Source organism: Sinohyriopsis cumingii, chromosome 2, assembly GCF_028554795.1.
Source record: "Sinohyriopsis cumingii isolate HCF-2022 chromosome 2, ASM2855479v2, whole genome shotgun sequence".
Taxonomy (NCBI): Eukaryota; Metazoa; Mollusca; class Bivalvia; order Unionida; family Unionidae; genus Sinohyriopsis; species Sinohyriopsis cumingii.
Window position 1 is genome coordinate 91436006 of NC_142962.1, and position 24147 is coordinate 91460152.

At 35.2% G+C, this 24147-nt stretch overlaps 1 protein-coding gene across 1 annotated transcript in view; it reads left to right on the forward strand.

Moving 5' to 3' along the window:
• The window catches only part of LOC149805360 (disheveled-associated activator of morphogenesis 1-A-like), a 137962-nt gene that overhangs the window by 32739 nt on the left and 81076 nt on the right, over window positions 1-24147 (forward strand). The window contains exons 2-3 of the mRNA XM_089949675.1: window positions 11238-11425; window positions 12887-12976. Of these exons, the coding sequence (XP_089805801.1) occupies window positions 11270-11425; window positions 12887-12976 (246 nt within the window). The 5' untranslated portion in view covers window positions 11238-11269. The remainder of the gene's footprint in view (window positions 1-11237; window positions 11426-12886; window positions 12977-24147) is intronic.

A 24147-nucleotide genomic window follows, 5' to 3' on the forward strand; every position in this document is an offset into this window, starting at 1 on the left:
ATTCTCCCACGAGACCCTCAGGATACATTAAGTATAAAAGTACAAAGTGTACATGACAGAGTAAACATAAGAGCATGTATTTCAATATTTACATTGCCAGCTGCCTTTCAAGTCAGTGGTTATACAAATTTATTTACATTGCCAGCTGCCTTTCAAGTCAGTGGTTATACAAATTTATTTTGAATGCATTTAGACTTGCATTTGATCTTATGGTTTTGGGGAGTTCAATCCATACTGTAATAGCACCAGAGTAAGCAAACGGGTTTTTAAAAGTTTGGAGTTGTTTGTTCTAACCTGAATTGAATTACGCAATGCAATTATTGTGGGCAACATTTGTTCTTTTCTCAGAACATTACTATGGATTTTCTGTCAGCTAATTTGAATTACAATTTCAGCTATTTCAATTCAATAAAATAATTTTTGACAGTCCCCTGAAATACTATTGAAACTTCTACATTGAAGTGGGATAACTAGAATCTTAAAACAGTCAGTTTATGTTTTTTATGCACATGTTCAAACCACCTATTGGACTCTAAGATTGTGTTACATTGAGCCAGATAATGTTTCCTTGGTACATCAAAATGCTGATAGCCACACTAAGGCAAAATTCCCATGATGGTACATTTCATTGAAATGCTGTATGTGAGATATATATTCTTTTGTATGCAGACAATATTGCCTTATTTTGTAGAAAGGATTGCAGTTGTCATGCAAAGACCAATAAGTAGGGTATGAGAGTTAGTTTTTTTTATGTACTGAAACAGGTTTAATTTATATGAAACAAGCATTATTGTTAAAGGAGCTATGAAAGCTGTGCACACAGAGGATAACATCAAAATTGTAATATTATAGGTGTATGAACTGTACTGTTATAGGTTTATGGGTCTAATATTTACACATTTATATTTAGGACTAGAGTAATTAATGTTTACTTGGTACACTGGCAAAGTAAGTCGTGAGTGCCATATGTTTCTGCCTATGCCTGTTTGGAATGCTCATTTCTTTTCTAATGATGTTCCCAGCATTTGATTCCATACTGACTCCAATTCGTCATGACATATCTGAAAAATGATGTATTTAGTACATGAATCACTTACATACATACAGTGAGTATGGTAGGCATCCTTTTGCCTAACCACCATGTTACTAGGTGCTTCAAATATTGACTGTGTATACAGAGAATGGAAATATTGGATATGTATACAGGGAATGAAAATATTGGATATGTATACAGGGAATGAAAATATTGGCTGTGTATAAAGGGAATGAAAATATTGGTTGTGTATACAGGGAATGAAAATATTGGCTGTGTATACAGAGAATGAAAATATTGGATATGTATACAGGGAATGAAAATATTGGCTGTGTATACAGGGAATGAAAATATTGGCTATGTATACAGGGAATGAAAAGATTGGCTGTGTATACAGGGAATGAAAATATTGGATATGTATACAGGGAATGAAAATATTGGCTGTGTATACAAGGAATGAAAATATTGGCTGTGTATACAGAGAATGGAAATGTTGGCTGTGTATACAGGGAATGGAATTATTTGTTGTGTAAACAGATAATGGAAATATTGGCTGTGTATACAGATTATGGAAATATTGATTGTTTATACATGGAATGGCAACATTGACTGTGTATACAGAGAATGGAAACACTGGTTGTGTAAACAGAGAATGGAAATATTGGTTGTGTATGCAGTGAATTGAAATAGTGGTTGTGTATAAAGGGAATGGGAATGTTGGCTGTGTATACATGGAATGGAAATATTAGTTGTGTAAACAGAGAATGGAAATATTGGTGGTGTATACAAAAATGGAAAAACTTTGATACCAATATCATTGTTATATTATGTTAAAATCACTTGCTAATGCAGGAAGAAAAACTTGGGCCTCATAAAAGGCAGTTACATTTTTGTTTGGCTTTGGTATTGTGTGAATGTCTGATGAGATTGTGCATAAAAAAGGGTTATTGCAATATTATGGGCTACACTGCTGAATAAAGGTTTTGTTCTGTTCCTTTCTAAGTCTGTATATTATCATATAGTATAATAAGCATTGTATGGATTATATGCATGTATCAGCATTAAATTACTGACCATGTTAAAACTGTGTGTCAGAAAACTTAGTGATTATGAGTCAGTTAAAAGCAGTCAGTGGTTTTCAGTCCTTCATTGAAGCTATAGTTTATTTCTTCCAACTGTTGATGAGATAAATTTAAAGGTAGTTTAAGACTTTAAAATATAATTATTCAGAAGTCAGCAGTTTAAAATGTCTGATTCATTTACTCCTCAGACAATGCAGGTTTTCACAGATAAATTTCATATTGTTCTTCAGATGCTAGTAATCAATATAGTTATGTAGTAAAAAGATATAGCAATCCATTGGTGACATATCACCCTGTGGCTGGCTGTCTTGAGATTTCTTTGCTATTCATCATCTTGAGTAAGTATAAACAAAAATGCATTATTACCAGCACACATTAGTGTATGTCTGTGTATATGTCTGTGTGTGTGTGTTTATATATGTCTGTGTGTATAAGTGTGTGCTTTGGATTTTTAACGTAGCTTTATAAAAAAATCGGTCATATCACTACATTGTCTATAGTTTGGCAATTTATAGTGATTCTAGCACTGGGGCATCATGCCACTGAGAAATATAACATCATGACCCATGCAGTCACATAATCCTGCCACCAGGCTGATCAGTCCTGTCACTAACCTCTTAATGCTGAGCACCAAGTGAGGTAGCTGGTTGTACCATTTTTGTAAGTCTTTGTTATGACATGGCTGGGGTTTAAACTTGTGACATCCTGCATCCAAGGTGGAAATCACTTAGGCCACAAAGCAGTGCAGATTAATGTAACAATCGAACACATTGGTGGAAATGCTCAATTTTGTTGATTGATTATTGACTCTGTTTAGAAATTTTTTTTTTATTAGCTCATTCAAGCATCATGAAAGGATAAGTTGGGTCACAAATGCAAGATTTTACATGCACTCATTACTGACTTATTAAATTGAAATGCATCGACTCCTTTTGAACAGATCCCTACCAGATGTTGACTATATGATTAATGTATCCAATAAACTTCTCTGTATTTCCAATTAATGTTGCTGCTAGAGATCTGTGAATCCAATTGGATGATTTCTATTGGATGATTTCTATTGTGATATTGAACACAATTACTAATATAAATAATAGTACAGTGTGACCCCGCAATAACACGGTAGTTGGGGGCCATAGAACCCGACCGCAGAAAATTATGCATGTACCCAAAACAAATTGCGGGGAGGGGTGTAGGTAATAAATGCGGGCAGTAAAATACATGCTTCATCGGGACAGTTACCATCTTAAATCGATGGATATTAAATGAGAAATACACCTGTAGTGAAAACAGAGAAGACATATATAATAGTTTACTTTATTTAGAGAACCACGAATTGGTACATATACGTGAATACTGTTTATATATACATGTCTAACGTATAGCATGAATAGTATCAACACCGTATACTCACCCGCGAACTTCATCACATACATTGAATCCACAATACAAGTGATTCCATTAAAAATATGCACACACACAGCTTTAAAATATTAAATAATTTTGTCACAAGTCATATTGGTCTGAATTCAGTGGAAAAATATAGCACAATCACGTAATGAATGACGAAGCACATTTACTTTTCAGTACATCCCAAGTCGGTAAAAGTTAGTTTGCGTTTTAAGCCACCGTTGGTAGCGTTCGTAAGCATAAACTTTTTCCCTAAAAAAAGAAAACTTTCATGGCACAGTTATTGTGTTCCAGTCACGTTGGAAAATGCATTTGTGGTAGCAGCGTGATGCTGCCTTCCACGCATACATCTGAAAATTAACAAAGGGTCAACGGACGATAGAGATGCAGGTGTTCTGGTTTAATGACAGGGATTATTACAGAAAACGTGAGTGTTCTGAAGGATTTAATTCTGAGTGAAAAGAAGAGGAATTTTACTTACCATCCACAGTCAAATGTCAGTCTTTGTAAATATATATGTAAGTGAGCGGCCGAAAATCCAATGAAAGATAGATTTTGAGATAATACTTCGTCCGGTTGATCTCCATTACCAGAAATGTCAACAACAAAAAAAGCAGATATTTCACAACATACAGTACTCATGCTAGATGTCATGATAAGCGGATTATAATATAACAATGCACTGTTGAGATGGTTTGTCAATATGGACAAAGAATTTGTTTATGTAACAATAGTTAAATTTCAGTGCAGTTTATATCCAGTGTGTGACTTTCTTTCATGGGGCCTCTGAATTTTTGCACTCCAAATCAATGGTTGTGTATAAAAGTTTAAATAGCCAACAACGTCACCAATAAAAAAAAATCGCCACATGGTATGTTTTGCCGCCAATAAGGAAAAACAATCCAAATTTGCGACATTGGCGAAGACCTACGTGATCCCAGAATAAACTTTTTATGCATTATTTGTTGTATTTTTAAGAAGAAAAAACGACTTTTTCGTGTACGAGAAAAATACATACAAAAGTTTTTGTTTTTTTCGTACTTTTAAGAAAGATTTTTTTGGTGTACAAGAAAAATACATGTATGTGAAATTTTGGGAGCCACACCACGACTGTGTTATATCTGAATTTGTGTTATAACAGAGCACGCTATAGCGGGGTCACACTGTAATAATAATAAAAATAATGACTTTATTTCAAGAGGTTAACACAGTTAGCTGAAGAGCTAATTTACCTTGAGGCCCTTATACAAAGGAACTTATTTTTTTTATATACAAATGCACATGTATACACACACATGCATACCTATACATAGTAGCATGTACATGTATAGACAATATATTTACTAATTATGTTGATCTAGCAAAAATGAAATAAAAGATGATCATTAACAAAGGATAGCAATATGTGTTACTCTGTTAGAAAAATCATTGAGATCCGTTTTAATACGGTATGTACTTGCTTTTAAGTCGGGTCCAACTGCAAGCTGCACAGACCCAGATTTGCTATGACATATTACACTGGCAGATCTGGGTCAGTGCTGTTTGTTAGGAGTAATCATTAGAACAAACAACATAGACCTTGATCTGCCAATGCATTATGTGATTGCAGATTAGATTCTTATGTTTGACATTGGACTCCACTTTTAAGCAAATGTATAAGGTAATTGGTAATATCAGGAATCACGTTTTACATCCAGGATGAAAGTAAAAATGTAGGACGATATCAGCGTGAGTGCTGTCGTTAACATCTAAGATGTAAACAGCTAAGATAGCATGTAAACTCAGATTTTCAAGAAAGTGTAAAATGTATACACTGTGGTGTCAAGTTTAAAATTCCACAGGGGAGACAAAAAGGCCATATACCATAACTTTGTCTTAATAATCACCCTCATCCCTGAGACTGGTGTATTACTATATAATATATCTTCTCCAGTGAAATAAAGTATCATAGGCTTGTAGATCTTCCAGAAGTTTGTGATTTATCTGACATCTATAGTATGGGAGTCTGTACCCCATACTGCTGCTTATCAACCATACACTATCAGCTGGTAGTAAGAAGATGTACTGCAGGGGATCTCTTGATCAAAGCCAGAGTTGATCTAAGATAGCTTGATGTTTTACATTATTAATTCCTGTATGATCAGTTTATTTATATGAGTTCTGGGGTGGCACCATTGTATTGTTATTAGTAATGAATATTTTGTCTCTATTGACTAGGAGTTACTAACCATAATCTGAGTCGTCCTTACAGGGACAGTCATGAGTTTCATAATAGTGTGATGTCAAACCTGTCTTAAACAGCAGCCTCTCAATTATAAAACAAAATAGCCTCTGCTGAAATTAACTTTTCTCTTGCATCCTGGCTCTTTTTTGGTGTCTTAGTTTTTTACATATAATCTTGTTCACTTGAAAAATTCTTCATTCTTGTTTTAACATCTTATATTATAATCATGTGTATTGTTGTGTTTATTTATTCCAGTTATTATTCACTGGAAATACAAAGTGTTCTTAACACATTAACCCCTGGAGGTTTTTTCATTTTTGCCTGAAATTTGAGTAGGAAGCACATTTGAAAGCTATTTCTGAATAGATCAGAAAACACTAAATCCCAGGTGATCTTTCAATAACATATTGCCTAGTTGTGTTAGAAACATTGTTTTTCATTGGCTATTTGGCTCGTGTATGAGCAGAAGGGTAAAAGCTGTAGTTCTTTTTTTCATTTTTTGTTTGTTTGTTGCTAAATGGAGCCATTCTTTTTGTATTGAGACCACTCTTTATTCCAGATGCCCATCTTATCCTACTTCATCTTATCCTACTTTTTGCAAAGGTTCATCTGTCTGTTTGCAGTTCATACTGGTTTGCCTTAGATCTGAGACCAAGCAAGAAGTCTGAAATCCAGACACAAAATCAGATTCCAACCACGGGCAAATTTTGGGTAGAAAAAAATCAGGTCCAAAAAATTAGGTTTTTCCATCTGTATTTTGTAGTGCAACTAGAACTTCCAGATTATTTGGTATCATTGTAGAGCTACATCTGTCTACCTTTCTGTAATACCAGCCACTTTAGTGTATCTTGCCTGACCATGGTGCTACATAGCTTGGCAGTAGGCTACTAACTCCTGCCACATTAACTCGTCGCTAAGGGTTAATGTGTTATATAATATTCTTGGACAGAAACATTAATTTGGAATTATAGTGAATTCAGATAAAGACATCTTTGATTATATTATTGTGATTAACTGGTAGTGCATCATCATACTTCAGGCTACTAGTGCACTATTCAAGACTACAGGCACATCAATGCCTTCAGTGCTGGATCTTAATCTGAACACCAATGGAATTTAATTAGAACTTAATTCATTAGGACTAGTGGGGGCCCCGAGTGGCCGAGTGGTCTAAAGCGCTCTTCGTTACGGATCACTGCCATCTCACCTATGTCTGCGGCGGTTCGAGTCTAAGATTCAGCCAATGTGGGCATGTGAGAAAGCCTGCCAGTAGCTTCTCGTGGGTCGGTGGTTCTTTCCGGGGTTTTCCGGGTTCTTCCTCCACCATTAATACTGGCCGCCATGTATAGCCTATCGTGCTGAAAAATGGCGTTAAACCCCACAACAACAACAACATTAGGACTAGTGATAGAACATTTTGGACTGTTTGGTATGCAAGTCATAATACTACAAGTGTTCTTACATTTTTACTTTTATTCTGGGGAAATAAATTATTTGGTGAATTTTACAAAAGATGTTAGGTTTTACTTGTTTCTATTACTTAGTTTAAGACCATAGAGTCATAACATTTGTACGTAAATGAATCTCATCAGCCATTTGCATGATCTTTTTAATGTTGACAAGCCATGATACTTTATCTGTATATTTATCCAAAGGTCTAGTTTTGTCCAAAATAAAATTGGTGCTGTTTGGATATACAATATGGCTACCACAGCAGCTGTGGGGGGTTGGGAGTTGGTGTTGGTGGGGTTGATTGGCAGATTGTACCTTCTAACAAGGTGTCTGCTTTATTTGGTTATTGTTATCTACAGTGTGATTGCCCTTGGTGTTGTTGCCCGGATCAAGTAAATATTAATATCAGGTGTGAAATATATAGATGGAATAAATAGAGATATGAGCTGATATAAAAAACAGAATGACACGAGCCCCTGTACATGAAATACAACAATTTAATAAATTACATAAACAACTGTGATAATACGTTACATTAGGAAGATACACATCTCTTTTGAAATAAATCATTCACTGAATTTCAAACACAAATATACTTATATAAATAGCCAGTCTGTTTTAAAAGATAGAATCCGTTCATCATAGAATCGAGTGAAGAATCAGAGTCATTGCCTTCATAACATGCTAATTTCTGGTTCACTCCAACTTTACTGTGGCCGTTCTTCTTGGGCCTTTCACTTTTTCTTCTTGAAGACTCTGTTGTCTAGCCTCTTTTGGCCCTCAACATTGTGTGGGTAGGTGGATATGTAAGTACATAGATAGTTGGATAAGTAGTTATGTGGATATGTCAGTGGAGTTATTTCCCCTTTCAAAATAAACAGAGAAGCAACCTAAATCTTCTGTCAGATACCCTACTGGGAATAGATCATTACTCCCCTCTCATTCTGTCACATACTATCCTATTGGAATTCAAACAGATACCAAAGGCTATCTGTCTGGTCAAGCCAAACATGGCAGACCATAAACAAACATCGTTTCGTAAGATTAATGTACTTCCTAATGGCTATTGCATCACTGACTCACATTAACATCACACGAGATATAAGAGTTCTGTTCTCATCTCAATTACACAAATGAATGAATGAAATTCATTATATGGTTTAACTATCTTATTTTTAGCAAGTACACACATTCAAGTCTTTAGCATACATGAAATCTCACTTCATGACTTACAACCTTAATTTCAGTCTATACGCACTCAAGCCTTTATCATGCTTGAAATCAACTAAGATCGGAGAATTCACAAGGATTCTTGTAACTCATATCAACTAAAGTAATGTATGAAATTCTTCCTATAATAATCAAGACGACAGATTCAGACAATTCATCAGACTTATATAAAGATCACTGTACAAATTCACGACACAGACATTAAAAATCATTGCAGTATAGTGATTTACATGCACCTGTCCCCACTAATCTAATTAATTGTTCTCTTGCCCAGATTAATGTGCTCTTTATAGATCGACATTTGCATGCTTACAGAGGCCATTTTGAAAATATTGTATTGTCAGTATCCTTCCATAATGGATGATCATATCAGCATAGAAATTTCACTGCAATTCTTCTTATGATGTTTGCTCAGTCTTAAGTGAAAGTGGCATCCAGGATTCCCATGCTGCCATGAAATAAAGGAAATAAAACAGGAGAAAAGATGGTTTTGTTCCTTATTAGGAAAAGCCAGTTAATTTTCCAAATATTGATCAGAGTTGGAGGAGGAATGGTAAATTACCCTGAACAGATATATTGGCATAATCAAGCCAACTGCTTTGACAGACAGATTGATCAAGTAGACGGGTTACTCCATAGTCAGCTTCATGTCAAAATCTTTTTTATGAAGAAGAAAGACACATGTTTGGTCATCCAACAAATTTTGCATGAGGCCTTTTACAGTTACATGTGTAAGGGCCCCGAGTGGCCGAGTGGTCTACAGCGCTCTCCGCTACGGATCACTGCCATCTCACCTCTGTCTGCGTCGGTTCAAGTCTCGGATTCGGCCAATGTGGCTATGTGAGAAAGCTTGCCAGTAGCTTCTTGTGGGTCGGTGGTTCTTTCCGGGGTTTTCCCGGGTTCTTCCTCCACCATTAATACTGGCCGCCATGTATAGCCTATCGTATGCTGAAAAATGGCGTTAAACCACACAACAACAACAACAGACCTACAAAAATAAATTGGTATGTTTATACCCACTTTAACTGAGAGATATCATCCTGTTTAAACACATCAAAAGATGGCAGTGATGTCTCTCAGTTATTGTCAAAGTACTGGGGCGGTGTTCATGGTGAGCTGGGGAGGACTTGGAGCCAATTGATTGAGAATATGTGCAAATAAATGCATCTACATATGCAAATGACACACGTCTTGGTGTGTCTTATTATGATTGATTGTTAGTACTTGTTTATGTCAATGTGATACAGGTAAATCAAATATGCATACATATGGTTCACTGTGTATGTGTGTGAATTAAGTCTTGCATGGGTACTGGTGGTGCTGAGTTAGAATTTTTTAATATGCTACTGTCTCTAGTTCAGTATGTTTATGACTTTGCAATCACAATATTACATGTGAACTTCCCAGATGAGTAGCATCAGGTCCACTAGGATCTCTTGTTACATATTCAGACCTGAAATGTAGGGTTGAAGGAAGTTGAATGACTGTTAGAAAGATTTACTTTATTTCCTTCTGTATTGTTGGTAAGGAAGTAATACTTGTTCACTCAGCAGGAAGAGTATTAAATTAGCCATTCCTCTTCCTGTCAAGTTGAGGTTAGCATATTACCTGCAGGAAAAGGTCCATTAGAGAAACCATCATTGATCCTGATTGCCTCAGAGTAAAATACGTGCCAGTAGGTTTGAGTCTAGTTGATCCTAAATTATATGGCATGTTCTGCATACATTCGGATCACAAAAGGCTTTAGGGTTGTATAGATTCTTTGCATTTGGCCTATTCATAGCTATTTTCTGTTTAGAAATAATGCTAATTGCTGAACATGCAGTTATCAGTACATATGAATTATCCTGAAGTGTTGGTAGGATATTTCTTCAGCATTGTTCAGAGGTTTGTATCATCACTGAATGGTTGGGAGTCATTGATGAGAAACTAATAAGGGTTTACTCGTCTTTGAAAGTGTTCAGTAATATGCAGATGTTATATTATAATGATTGCTGTACCAAAAGTTTATGTATCTGAACTAAAAAAATCCACAGTTTATCACACAGGATGTAGTTTGTAGTTTATTCCATTGTAGTGTGTTAAAGAAAGCATTCTTTTGGAAGTTATTCGATTTTGAGGATTCTGTTTTCAAAGGTTGTATCTTGTGAATCCGTGAATTAATTAACTCACATAGTATTTTTGCTACGTTAATATTCTGTATCTAGTTTGTTAAAGAAAGCATTCTTATAGAAAGTTATTCCATTTAGAGGATTCTGTCTTCAAAGGTTGTATTTTGTGAATCAGTGAATTAACTCACATAAGTTGTTTTACTAGGGCTAAATTTGTTACCTCTTTGAATTTTTGATTTTATTTGTCTAATTTTTGCCTGAGTTTCTTTTTCTCATATTGAATATCAATAAAATGACTGTTAAAATTGTATTTCCTGTCTTTAAATGTTTATCTTGCTGAAATAGTTTTCAATAATTTTACAGTATTCATGCTTCAAAGAAAATGTTAATGTCACTAATTTTGAACATGTATGGCATTCTAAATGTGTGACATAATTTCTTTACAATTGAATGATTGATTAAACATGAAATATTTTGCATTTTAGTCATTGCTAAGATTCTGAAAATTTTCAAATAAAAAAATGCTGAGACTTTCTGATAAATTGGCAGCTGGATAATCAGTCATGACTTCTGACTGATTATATCAAGTTGAAGATAGTCAAAATATGTGATTTTTTTATATTGATAGGACAGTAATTGCAGGTCTTGTTAGTGTATCTACTTGTGTATTACATGAATATATGTAATATTTGCAGGTGATCCAGCCAGACATTAGCTAAGCCACAGCATGCCAAGCAAGCAGACATTTTGCTGGTGTTTTGGTGGACGGCCACCAGAAATCCGCTATGGGATAGATGCTACCTCGCCTCTTAAATCCATGGCACTGGAGGTCCCCATGCCCAGTGATGAGAATGAACTCAACACCAAGTTTGAAGAACTTGTGGTAAGAAACAGTCAGATTATAATCAGACACCATTATCTGCTGCAGAAGTATTTTAGGAGGTTAATTAATCAAACTTTTTATAACAGAGCTAATGAAAATGCAATAAGAAGTTTTGTAGCTTATTTATGTCAGGCCCCACCCACACCCCCACACACTGTGTTTTTCTGGTAACGTAACCTACCAAATTTTAATGGCCCTGACACTAGTACTTTCTTATGTATACAAAAAGAAAAACAAAAATTAGTATAAACTGTGCCAGTATTTTCTATTCCAGACTGTTAACATTAGATTTGTAGCTGTGACATGAAGTTGATAAAAAAATGTATTTAAAAAAAATGTAGTACCAGTCTTACTTTTTTCTTTTTACCATTAGCAGAAACACACATGCTTGGTGAGGGTGGGTGGGACCTCAGTTGAATCTTTAATTCAGTTTTATTGGCAGGAAAATGTTGAGTAGATTCCATGGTAATGTGTCTAAGTGATACTCCAGAGTTACTCGAATCAGGAACAAAAATGTTGTGCTATCTGATTGATTTATAATGAGAAAATGCATTTTTTTTAAAAAGGGAGGTTATTTGCAATGCATGTCTGCAAAATTTTGCAGATGTCTCTTTTTGCATCACTGCAATGTATATGAACAAACATTCATACAGGAAAGAAAAAAAAAATAGAATATAAAATGAAAGTAAAAGCAATCAGAGGATTAAAGGTAAAATAATGATATTAACACTGAAAAATATTTTACCATACTCTTGATCTTGTGGTAGATTATGATTACTTTGATAATAGGATATCTCATTTCAAGCTGTAGCACCATTTTACCATAATTTGTCATATATTGTATGTGTTTCATACATACACTGTACTTTGTTATTACTGATCGGGAAATAAAAGATAGTAGGACACTAAAATAGCAAGATGTTCATGGTCCAACACTTTTGAATTATACATTTACTTACAGTGCAGAATATATATTTGACCTGTGGTTTGTCCATAATGAGAAAATGTCTCACAGTTTTTACATTCAGGAAATATTGTAAATTCATTTATTGCTATGGTTATCAACTTTCATAGCGCAGCAAAAATTACGTTAATTCTCCTTAAATTCATGTTTTGGGAAGGGGATCTTATATATATTTCCTCACAAGGACTATTGCTTGTTGAATCTATATATTCATGGCTGTAGCAACCAATAAAATTGATGAAAATTGGTCCTCATGAAAATTGGTACTCATTTGGTCCTCCATGAAAATTGGTACCCCATGAAATATAGTAAATTCACAGTGACATCATTGCCAAAGATTTAGTTGAAAATAATCAGGTACATCAGAGGTAAATTTTACTTGTATTAGTAATGAGTTTGAATGCTAAACAGCCAGTATATATTTGATAAATAATGGACAGGTACTCAATCTGCCCTTTTTAGTTCATTTTGCAAAGAAATTATTTTTTCCCATGCAGGCGGAGTTAGATCTGGATAAACCTCACCGTGATGCACTCTTTAACCTTCCACCAGAAAAGAAATGGCAGATCTATTGCAGCAAGACACAGGTACAATCATGTCTTCTACAGCAAACACCTCTATATATGGACTATTTGTATATAATGGTCAACTTCATTAATATTCATTTGTAAAAGTACAATCTTGTCTTCTACAGCAAACACCTCCAAATAGGACTATTTGTATATAATGGTCAACTTCAGTAATATTCATTTGTAAAAGTACAATCTTGTCTTCTACAGCAAACACCTCCAAATATGGACTATTTGTATATAAAGGTCAACTTTAGTAATATTCATTTGTAAAAGTACAATCATGTCTTCTACAGCAAACACCTCCAAATATGGACTATTTGTATATAATGGTCAACTTGAGTAATATTCATTTGTAAAAGTACAATCTTGTCTTCTACAGCAAACACCTCCAAATATGGACTATTTGTATATAATGGTCAACTTGAGTAATATTCATTTGTAAAAGTACAATCATGTCTTCTACAGCAAACACCTCCAAATATGGACTGTTTGTATATAATGGTGAACTTTAGTAATATTCATTTGTAAAAGTACAATCATGTCTTCTACAGCAAACACCTCCAAATATGGACTATTTGTATACAATGGTCAACTTTAGTAATATTCATTTGTAAAAGTACAATCATGTCTTCTACAGCAAACACCTCCAAATATGGACTATTTGTATACAATGGTCAACTTTAGTAATATTCATTTGTAAAAGTACAATCATGTCTTCTACAGCAAACACCTCCAAATATGGACTGTTTGTATATAATGGTCAGCTTCAGTAATATTCATTTGTAAAAGTACAATCATGTCTTCTACAGCAAACACCTCCAAATATGGACTATTTGTATATAATGGTCAACTTCAGTAATATTCATTTGTAAAAGTACAATCATGTCTTCTACAGCCAACACCTCCAAATATGGACTATTTGTATACAATGGTCAACTTCAGTAATATTCATTTGTAAAAGTGCATTCTTGTCTTTTACAGCCAACACCTCCACATATGGACCAACTGTATATAATGGTCAACTTCAATAATATTCATTTGTAAAGAAATTACTATAAATTGACCTGTATATTACTGTGGGACACTATTTTGTGGTACCTTGAACTGTCTTTATATACTGCTTTATAAACTTTCGAGGACAAGCCATTTTCTGTTCTGACTCATTATAGTGGTAGTCTTGCACAGTTGCACATTGATACAGCTAAATTTATGTTTAATACATCTCACCCAGTTCATGAATGATGTGTTGAAAGTGTCAGTCAGGAATTGTTGAAAACACAATTTAAACAGTTTTACTCCCATGTGAATTATAAAATCACATAACCTTATTGACACATGCATTGTTTGCAACATTTTAGCTCCCCTTTGTACAGGAGAAGAAAGCATTTGCACTGTAGCCCTGGCATTGGTGTCTGGACGTATAAGGTGGATACATATGTACATCCTCACTACATTTCAACCATTCATTTTTACTAGGACTGGGGCAGCAGTTTGGAGTCAGTTTCATAGCATCTAGCCTTATGTTTATTAGATTTGCTTTGTTACATATGGGTGCTTTGGAGCTATTTTTATGACTGTCTTTTTCAGCTTCACACAAGAAAAGTTGACTATAATAGGAGAATGGTGTACCCAGCATGTACAGTTTAAATAGAGAAAGGTTGACTATAATATGTGAATGGTGTACCCAATATGTACAGTAAAATGATGCTGCACCAAGAATGTACAGTATAAAGATAACTGAGTCCAGAATGTATAGTATAATGAAAACAGTGTATCCAGCATGTACAATATAAAAAAACTACCCAGCATGTATAGTAGTAAGATATGCAGCATGTACTGTATAAAGAGAAGAGTGTATCCAGCTTGTACGGTAAAGGGATAACACTCTCCCGAGTATGTACAGTATGAAGATAATACTGTACCCAGCATTGTACAGTATACAAATAACGATGTACCCAGCATGCACTATATAAAGAGAACAGCGTACCCAGCATGAATGGTATAAAGATAATATGTTACCTGGCATGTGCAATATAAAGATAACACTGTACCCAGCATATACAGTGCAAACAGAGAGCACTGTGCATGGGAAGATTCCATATTGGTGGTTGTTTGTGGGCAACCATCTTGCCTTGATGGGGGTCTCTTCCAGAAATGAATATTCAAAGATGACACACTGAATAAATTAGGGCTTTCTTTAAAACGGATACGCACTGAGATTAAATATAAAAAGAATTAAAAATGTATTCCATGTTACCAGAAGACACTGAAGTACATGGCAGCTTCATACCTATTGCTGAATTAGCTGACATGTAAACAGAAGCATGTCTATTAACATACGCCAACATTTGATTGGTACATCACTTGCAGTAAATGGTAGAAACGGATCTCCAGTGCATAATCCATTGTATGCCCCACATATTAGCAGATCACCTTGAAATCCAAGACAAATTTTCACACTTGTTAGGTTGTGCCTGTTTGGAATTGAATTTTACAGGTGACAAGATCACACTGAAATTGTCCCTTTGACACTTCCCTTTTTATGTTTTTGATCAGCTTTTGCCCATCTGTGTAATAGCTTATGGTTAGACTTAGATAGACTTTGGTAAATTGGTAAGAAGTCAATGTGACTAAATTAACCATTAATCCTTCTGTGATGTGATGACTCAAAGAAACTGATGTTTCTTTAAGTGTACTTATGGACCTGTGATTATTTGGCAAATTAAACAATTCCCTTAGCTGTTTTAAGTGTTTATATTGGTGTCAACATGTATATAAATCAGGAAATTATTCAGAGCTTACTCAGAATGGGATAGTACTGTCAAATCATTAATATGCAACAACACTGTATATATTTGCTTATTAGATAAAGAGTCCAACTGCAAACTGCATAGACCAAGACCTGCCATCACATAATATACTGGCAGATCTGGATCTGTGCAGTTTGTTCCAAGTAGTCAGTAGAATAAACAAATAGACCCCATTCTGCTGGCACATTATGATACAGCAAATCAGGATCTTTGTTTGCAGTTTGATTCAACTTATAAGTGAGTATGTATGGTAATAATAATAATAATAATAATAATAATAATAATGATAATAATAATAACTGCTACATAAGTGCATGTAATTTAGACTAGTGCACTACAGTATCAGTTGACACTTGCTAAAGTTGTGTGTGTGTGATTAGGATTTTAATGTAGATTTTTTAAAAATTCAGTCATATCGCTATGATGTCTGTAGTGTGGCAGTTTATAGTGATGTCTAGCACTGGGGCATCATGCCACAGACATGTAGCATGATGTCCCACCCAGTCACATTATCCTGACACCAGGCCGACCAGTCCTAACATTAACCTTTTAATGCTGAGCGCCAAGCGAGGTAGCTGTTAGTACCATTTTTGTAAGTCTTTGGTATGACTTGGCCGGGGATCGAATCCATGACCTTTCGCTTCTGAGATGGACGCTCTAACCACTAGGCTACTGGAGCAGTCACTAAAGGTGTTCAGGCAAATACATTTACATTGACTCTGAAAAAATGAGTCAACAAAATCTTTTTTTCATTTTTTTACTTCTAAAAATGAGTTTTAAAAATCTGTTTACAGTTTTTGGGAAATGAACTTGCAATGAAAACGACTCTTTTGCTAATAAAGTCAAAGAAGATGCATTGGCTGGAGCACAAGTGAAGGCAACAAAGGGAACTTGAACTCGTATATTTAATGCTGACTCCATCTTAGCTATGGTGAAAGACACTGATAAAATGGTGGCAAAACTACAAACATGAGAACTAGAGATCTGAGTGCGAGAGGCAGTTCTCATTATTGAAAAGGGTGGTTCAGATGGTACATAAAAAGCATTTCATGAGTGTTGTAATACTGCTGGAAAGCAAAATCCATTCACTTGAAATGGAAGTACCAACTTGCAGATATCAACCTTTAGCTGTTGTGAATTGAAGCCAGATCATCTCATTGTTATTGAGGGTTGCCCTGCTATGACCCCCCCCCCCCCAATCCAGAGTCCTGGATGCTGATTGAGAAAACTCTTGAAATTAGTGTGAAAAATAATGACTGCAAAGTAGCACCAACTATACAATGAAACATTGTATAAATTGTAATCAAAATAGTGAAGAAGCAGCCAGCACTTGCAGACTTAGATAAGAAGAATGCCATACATTTGATAAGTCAAAGAACAGGAAACAGTAATTAGAATACATGTCACTCATTTGAAAAAATAGTTTACAAATATATACTGGTATAAAGTGTTTAGAACAATTACTGAAAAATAGTTCCTGTTTAATGTGAATTTATAGGCTGAGTCTTGATCCAGATTTGTAATAAAATAAAGATATTGTACTTTTTCATTTTTCTTTGTATCCTTTTGAAAGTGAGGGACTCTGAATTCATGCTGAGGACTCAAAGAAATAAGCTGTGGACTCCCAAGTCCTATGAGCAAGAAGTCAAGGACTACTCATCGTGAACTCTGTTGCAGGCCCTCTGTACATGAGTTATTCATTTCTTTAATTGTGATGTAGATGTTTGTAATGAATTGCTTTAAAAGTTTCGTTCATTTTCTTTGATATTTTATGTTTTTGTATAAGTTGCCAGCCATAAAGGGTGTGCTGTCACTTTATGACCTTTAAAAATCAAAAATGTTATAAATGATATCATGTCACCTTTAGTTTTCCTCTGCATCTATAATTAATAACTTTCCCATACACGAAATGCAATACTTTATCTAATAGATGCGACTACGAATAAGCATTAACTGTTAACAGTGCCTGTCAGATCTCCACATAAGACTATGGAGATATCATTTTAGTCAGACTGAGAATTACCAAACTATTTGTTTGTATGAATCTCTATTAATACTAGACCTTTCAGCAAAAAAGGTAACTGACCTATAATTCACATACTGAGGTTAAGGTTTTGCATTCATCTTATGACTGACTATAGTTTTTTGGCACCCATTTTATGTATTGCTAGAATCATCATTAAAGTAGGTCATATTGCTAGAATCATCATTAAAAGTAGGTCACTGTCAGCTTTTACATTTAACTCATGACCACATATTTTAGTTTAGCCCTACTGGTTATAGACCAGAAGAGATTACATTATGGTCTGTCATCTGCCCCTCCGTTAGCACAAGTTTGTTATCATAATTACTCCTAAATTACTTGGAGGGCTGCCATGAAACTCTATACAGACTTTCAAATCACAGTCTAGTTGGTCTTAAATGAAAATGAAGCATGGACATCTAATATTGGCTGTAGTTACATCAGTCATCTTGAAAATCTTGTGTTGCTACTCCTGAATGGATGGTCATATCAACAAGGTGTTTTCACCAGGAGACTTTTTATGAGGTCTATCTGATTCTAAGTGAAAATGGTGAAGTCTGATATCATGGCTGCCTGTGTAGTCATCTTGAGAATATTGTTATTGCTACTCATTCAGAATGGATGGTCACATTCAGAATGGATGGTCACATCAGAATGGGGTTTTCATTGATAGACTTCTTATGATGTCTCATTATTCCTAAATGAAAAAGCTGCTGTCTCTGACATCCAATGTGGCTGCCATCTTGAAATTGTTTTATCACTACTACTGTTCAGAAAGTGATTTTGAATCATGGTGAAATTGACCTCTGACATTGTTAACCCAAATGTTATAGGCTTCTTCCTCAGTGCAAAACATTTGCAAAATTTGGGTTAAGTCTGTAGTGTAAAACAACTCTTAATAGGCAGAAATAATTTTTCTTCTGCTACTGATCTTGACCTTTAACCTTTTGATCCCCAAATCAACATCCATCTTCCTTATACAAAGTTCAAGTCATTCACAAAGTTTTGGTTGAGGCATGTCATGTACAACAAATTTTAATGTGCAGGAACTATTTTGTTGTTATTTCAATCATACCTCTGACCTTTTGACTCCAAATCAGTAGGGTTGTTCCTTACATCAACTGCAAACTGTCCACAAATTTGGGAGATATAATAACATTTACTGTATGGAAACCATTTTTCTTCTTTTTGTCAGAGTGACCTTGACCTTAGAGATTTTGCACCTGAAATCATCATTGGCTATCTAGTCACAGTGGTATAATAATAATAATAATAATAATAATAGTACTGATAATGATAATAACAATAGTAATAACAATAATAAGGACTTTATTTAAGGAAGACACATGTTTGGTCATCCAACAAATTTTGCATGAGGCCTTTTACAGTTACATGTATAGGGGCCCCGAGTGGCTGAGTGGTCTAAAGCGCTCTCCGTTACGGATCACTGCCATCTCACCTCTGTCTGCGTGGGTTCTAGTCTAGGATTCAGCCAATGTGGGTATGTGAGAAAGCTTGCCAGTAACTTCTCGTGGGTCGGTGGTTCTTCCCTGGGTTTTCCTGGGTTCTTCCTCCACCATTAATACTGGTCGCCATGCATAGCCTATCATGTGCTGAAAAATGGCGTTAAACCCCACAACAACAACAACAACAACAGTTACATGTGTACAGATATACAATGCACAATTTTTACAAGATGAGGTGTCTTTAGAAAACAAATGCTATTAAATCCTGAACCTAGGTAATTGATCAGCTGCTGTAATAAAATATGCACAAAGCTTTATGAATTCATGATTCATACAAGGAGTAGTAGTGAACATGTGTTAAACATTATAGGTGAGGACATGATATAACAGGTTTGGGAAAGTAGTAGTACTGGATTAAGCAAACTCATATGAGTGATTTTTTTTGTAGATGTTGACTAAGAAGCTTTTTAAAAACTTGGAACAAGTCAGCTGACTTGAATCAAGGTGGTATGGAATTCCTTAGTTTGACTCCAGAAAAAGCAAATCTCTTCATATAAAACTTTGAATTTGGTGTAGGTAAATATATGTTGTCATTTGAGATATATCTTAGTTGTACATTTGTACATTTTTAACAAATTTACGAAATTTAAAGTTACATTTAAAATAATCAGGTTTTAGAAAGATTTGTTGATGGTAGGCACTTTTCTGAAATATCAGCAATCTTTCTTGATTTTCTGTATTACTACTACCCAGGATAAAACAACAATATTCTAGGCATGGCATGATATAGGAATTGTAGAATATCTCTGTTCTTGAGGAAGATAAGATTTTATTCTGTTCGTGAGATGAAGAAGTGAATTTACTTTATATGACTATATCAGCTTGCATTTTCCAGCACAAGATATTGTCTATCATGATGCCAAGTAGTTTTTCATTTTCAGACTGTTGTATATCCATTCCTTTTGTCATTACTTGGCAGTCATCTTTCTCACCTTTTACTCCTTTGCTCGACTACCTTAAAACAGGATTTGGTAAAAATAGTGGTATGTAGATAAATGCATCCACCATGATTAAAATAATAGAAAATGGTTTCCACACTGTAAAATTTGTTCACATCATGACGTGCACAACCAAACTATGTGAATGACTTGCACATGGATGTGGAATATGGCTGCTGATTTTGGGACCAAAAGTCAAGGTAAAGGTCACTGGCAGAAGAGAAAAAGGTTTCTACCCAATAAGGTTTGTTCTACATTACAGACCTGGCCGGAACTTTGTGGATGGCTTGCACTTTTAGAGCATGCACCTTTGATGCGAGAGGTCATGGGTTCAAACCCTAGCTGAGTCATACCAAAAAGTTATAAAAATGGTGCTAACAGCTGCCTCACTAGGTGCTCAGCATTAAGAGGTTAGTGTTAGGACTGGATCAGCTTGGTGTCAGGATAATGTGACTGGGTGGGACATAATGCTGCATGTCTGCGGCATGATGCCCCAGTGCTACATCACTATAAGCTGCTACACTGCAGACATCATGGCAATATGATTGCAAAATTGTTAACACTGTGTTAAAAATCCAAAATCACACACATAGAAAGAATTAATTAACTACAGTTTATACTCGCTTATAAGTCTAACTGTGAACTGCACAGACCCTGCTCTGCCATTGCATAATGTGCTGGCAGGTCTGGGTCTGAGTACTTGTTAGGTGTAATGAGTAGAAGAAACAACATAAACCCTGGTCTGAAGGCACATTATGTTAAGTTAGATCTGGATCTTTGTTGTTTGCAATTTACTTGTCTTATAAGCAAGTACAGATGGTAATCACACTTCCCAAGACTATGAGTTCCATAAAGATAATGTAAAATGAGTGATTTTACTGAAAGCTCTTTCCTTGTCTGGAAAACGGTGGCATTACATTTCAGAATGGGTAGCTCCATCTTGAACCTGTGATCAATAGGTCAAAGGTGAAGCTTACTGGGCATACAATTGCAAATTTATATTAATTTATTACATTTATAATAGCCATGACTGGTTCGAGGGATCAGCCATCTCCTGACGGCAATTTGTTTACATTGCTCACAAATCATGTCCAAGCTTTAATGTTTTGTACCTTTTCAGCTAACACCAAACTTGCACTGATAGTAGATTTTAGAATAAAGGTGTGTCACACTCCAAAGCTAGGTCCCTGTGACCTTATTTACCAGCATTTAGCATTATTAAAAACTGTAGATGTTCAGGCTAATGTTGCAATTCTCATTTGACTTATTGCCACCAAATTTGCATTGATGGTATATGCTGGGATGAAAGTGTGTTTCACACCAAAACTCAGTAACTGTGACCTAATTTCTAGATTTTATTTGTGCCACAGAATTGGTACTGTCTTGCGAGTTAGTGTTTATTTATCTTTCAGAGTTGCACTATTATGATCTTTGGCTTGGTTGTAATCACTTAATCTGTTTCTAAAATTTTGGGTTGGGAAAACATTTCAATAACATTCACTGTTTGTTGATTCAAAGAAATTACAGTGAAGGAACTTGGATATTTGATAACAATTTTCAACACATAAATAAACTATAGGTGTGCAAATGGAGAAAAGCACTTCTGTCTACAAAAAAGCACATCTGTCTAGAATCAGTCAGTCAAAATAAGACCCTATTGTTTTAGGCATAATTTATTTTGGGATTAATTCTTCAAACAGAAACACATTATTCATTTAAATGAAGGATATGTTTTTAGAATTGCTTGAAAACAGGAAACTGAAAACAAATAATGCTTTGATGAAAGTTTGAAGATACTTTAGAAATCAAATAAGCTTTTGTGGCTGTGAAAAACTAATACATCCACATACAAATCATTCTTTTTGAATGCGCATAATGACATTTTATTGGTGTGTTATCGAGATTGATTTTCCTAAATGCCTAGCAATGTTACAAGCATGGAAACTTGAGAATATAGAAGTTGTGGTAGGGATATGCCGAGGAGTGATAATGATTACTGTGCCTAAAGACAAGGAATTGTGAAGGCTTGTTACCTCCTGTCCTAAAATTTACATAGTAAATACTGCCTTTATGAAGAGTGTGTGTGTGTGCGTGTGTGTGCATTTCATTTGCTTAAACTCACAGATAGTGGGTACTGGATTCAAATCTTGTCCAGTTTAGCTGCTAAGCTATCATAGTGTATTTCTGTGCAAGGCACTTAAGTTCCATTGTTTTGTTATGAATCCTGCATACCAGTCTATACATTGTTGACCACTTTAGATGTGCTCCGTTGGCAAGGTGAATTCTTGTTTACAAGTGGACCCTTTTTTGTGATTCTTTCTTTTGCTATAAGCCTTAACTCATTAACCCCTGGAGGTTTTTGTCGTTTTTGCATGAAATGCAAGTAGGAAACACATTTTGTGGGCTGTTTCTGAATACATCCTAATATATCAACTTCCAAGTGATTTTCCATTAACCTAATTCCTAGTTGTGTTAGAAACATCGTTTTTCATTGGCTGTCTTGCTTGCGCATGATCAGAAGAGTTAAAGTAAGTTGGAGTTTTGTTTGTTTGTTTTGTTTAACAGACCCATCATTTTCTTTATCAGGACCACTCTTTATTCCAAATGCCCATCTTATCCTACTTTTTGCAAAGGTTCATCTGTCTGTATGTAGTTTAGACCAGTTTGCCTTAGATCTGAGACCAGAAAGTCCAAAATCCGGACACAAATCGGATTCTGCCCATGGATGAATTTTGGGTGGAAAAAATAGGTATAAAAAAAAGGTTTTTCCCTCTGTATTTTGTAGTTAACTAGAACTTCCAGATTATTTGGTATCATTGTAGAGCCACATCTGACTACTTTTTTATAATACCACCCACTTTAGTGTAGCTTACATAACCTTGATATTGCATAGCTCGGCAGTAGGTTGCTACCTCCTGCCATGTAAACACGGTGCCAGGGGTTAGTGAGTTATGGGAGCAGAGTGTAATGCTGACCAAGTGACCAGCTTGAAGCAAAGGAGGAAGAACAAGATGTATTTTCCATATATGATTAGGAGACAAATTACTGAACTGGTGCTGTAAGGAGCAATAAAAAGTCTAGTAATTACATAGAAATCAATTTTCCTGACATATGCATACAGACAGTTTCTGCTCCAATCCTTTATCAGGCTGCAATGTTACTAGTTGTCTAAATATATTAGCAAGGCATGTATACCCTATGTATTTGCTTATAAGACGAGTCCAACTGCACACTGCACAGACCCATATCTGCCACTGCATAATGTGCCAGCAGATCTGGGTCTGTTCAGTTTGTTAGGTGTATTCAGTTGAACAAACAAGATAGACCCTGATTTTTAGGTGCATTATGCTATGGCAGATCAGGATCTTTGTTTGACACAATGTATAAGCAAGGATTGACATTAATTAGTTTGACTTAACCTTAGGTAAACATGACAGAAGAGTTTTTCATCAGTGCCTAAACTGTTTTGACTGTTTTTAGCTGCTTATTCTCAGGGATCATTTTTTGTGTTCATTAATTATTATTTGCCATGCCTCCATTCATAACCAAATTTGTACTTGTGAGGTTCTCTAATCATTTTGAACTTTGTTGCTCCTCATGGTGACTGCAAGTAACATTCCTCACTGGTTAGACTGTAATTCTATCTTGACATTTGTCTTATTCCTGGAAAAGAGAGCAAATGTTTTAGGGCATATATTTACAGTAAAACACATTCCTTCCAGATATTAGATACATCAGCTGCAAAGTAATAAAAGCCTTGTATTTAATATAAACCAGTCATGGCAACATATATTAGGGAGCAGATCAGAAGGTTGTGCTCCAGTTATACAGGTCATTAATAAGATCTCACTTGGCTGTGTCTGGATTGTGCTGGATCAACCTGTAAATG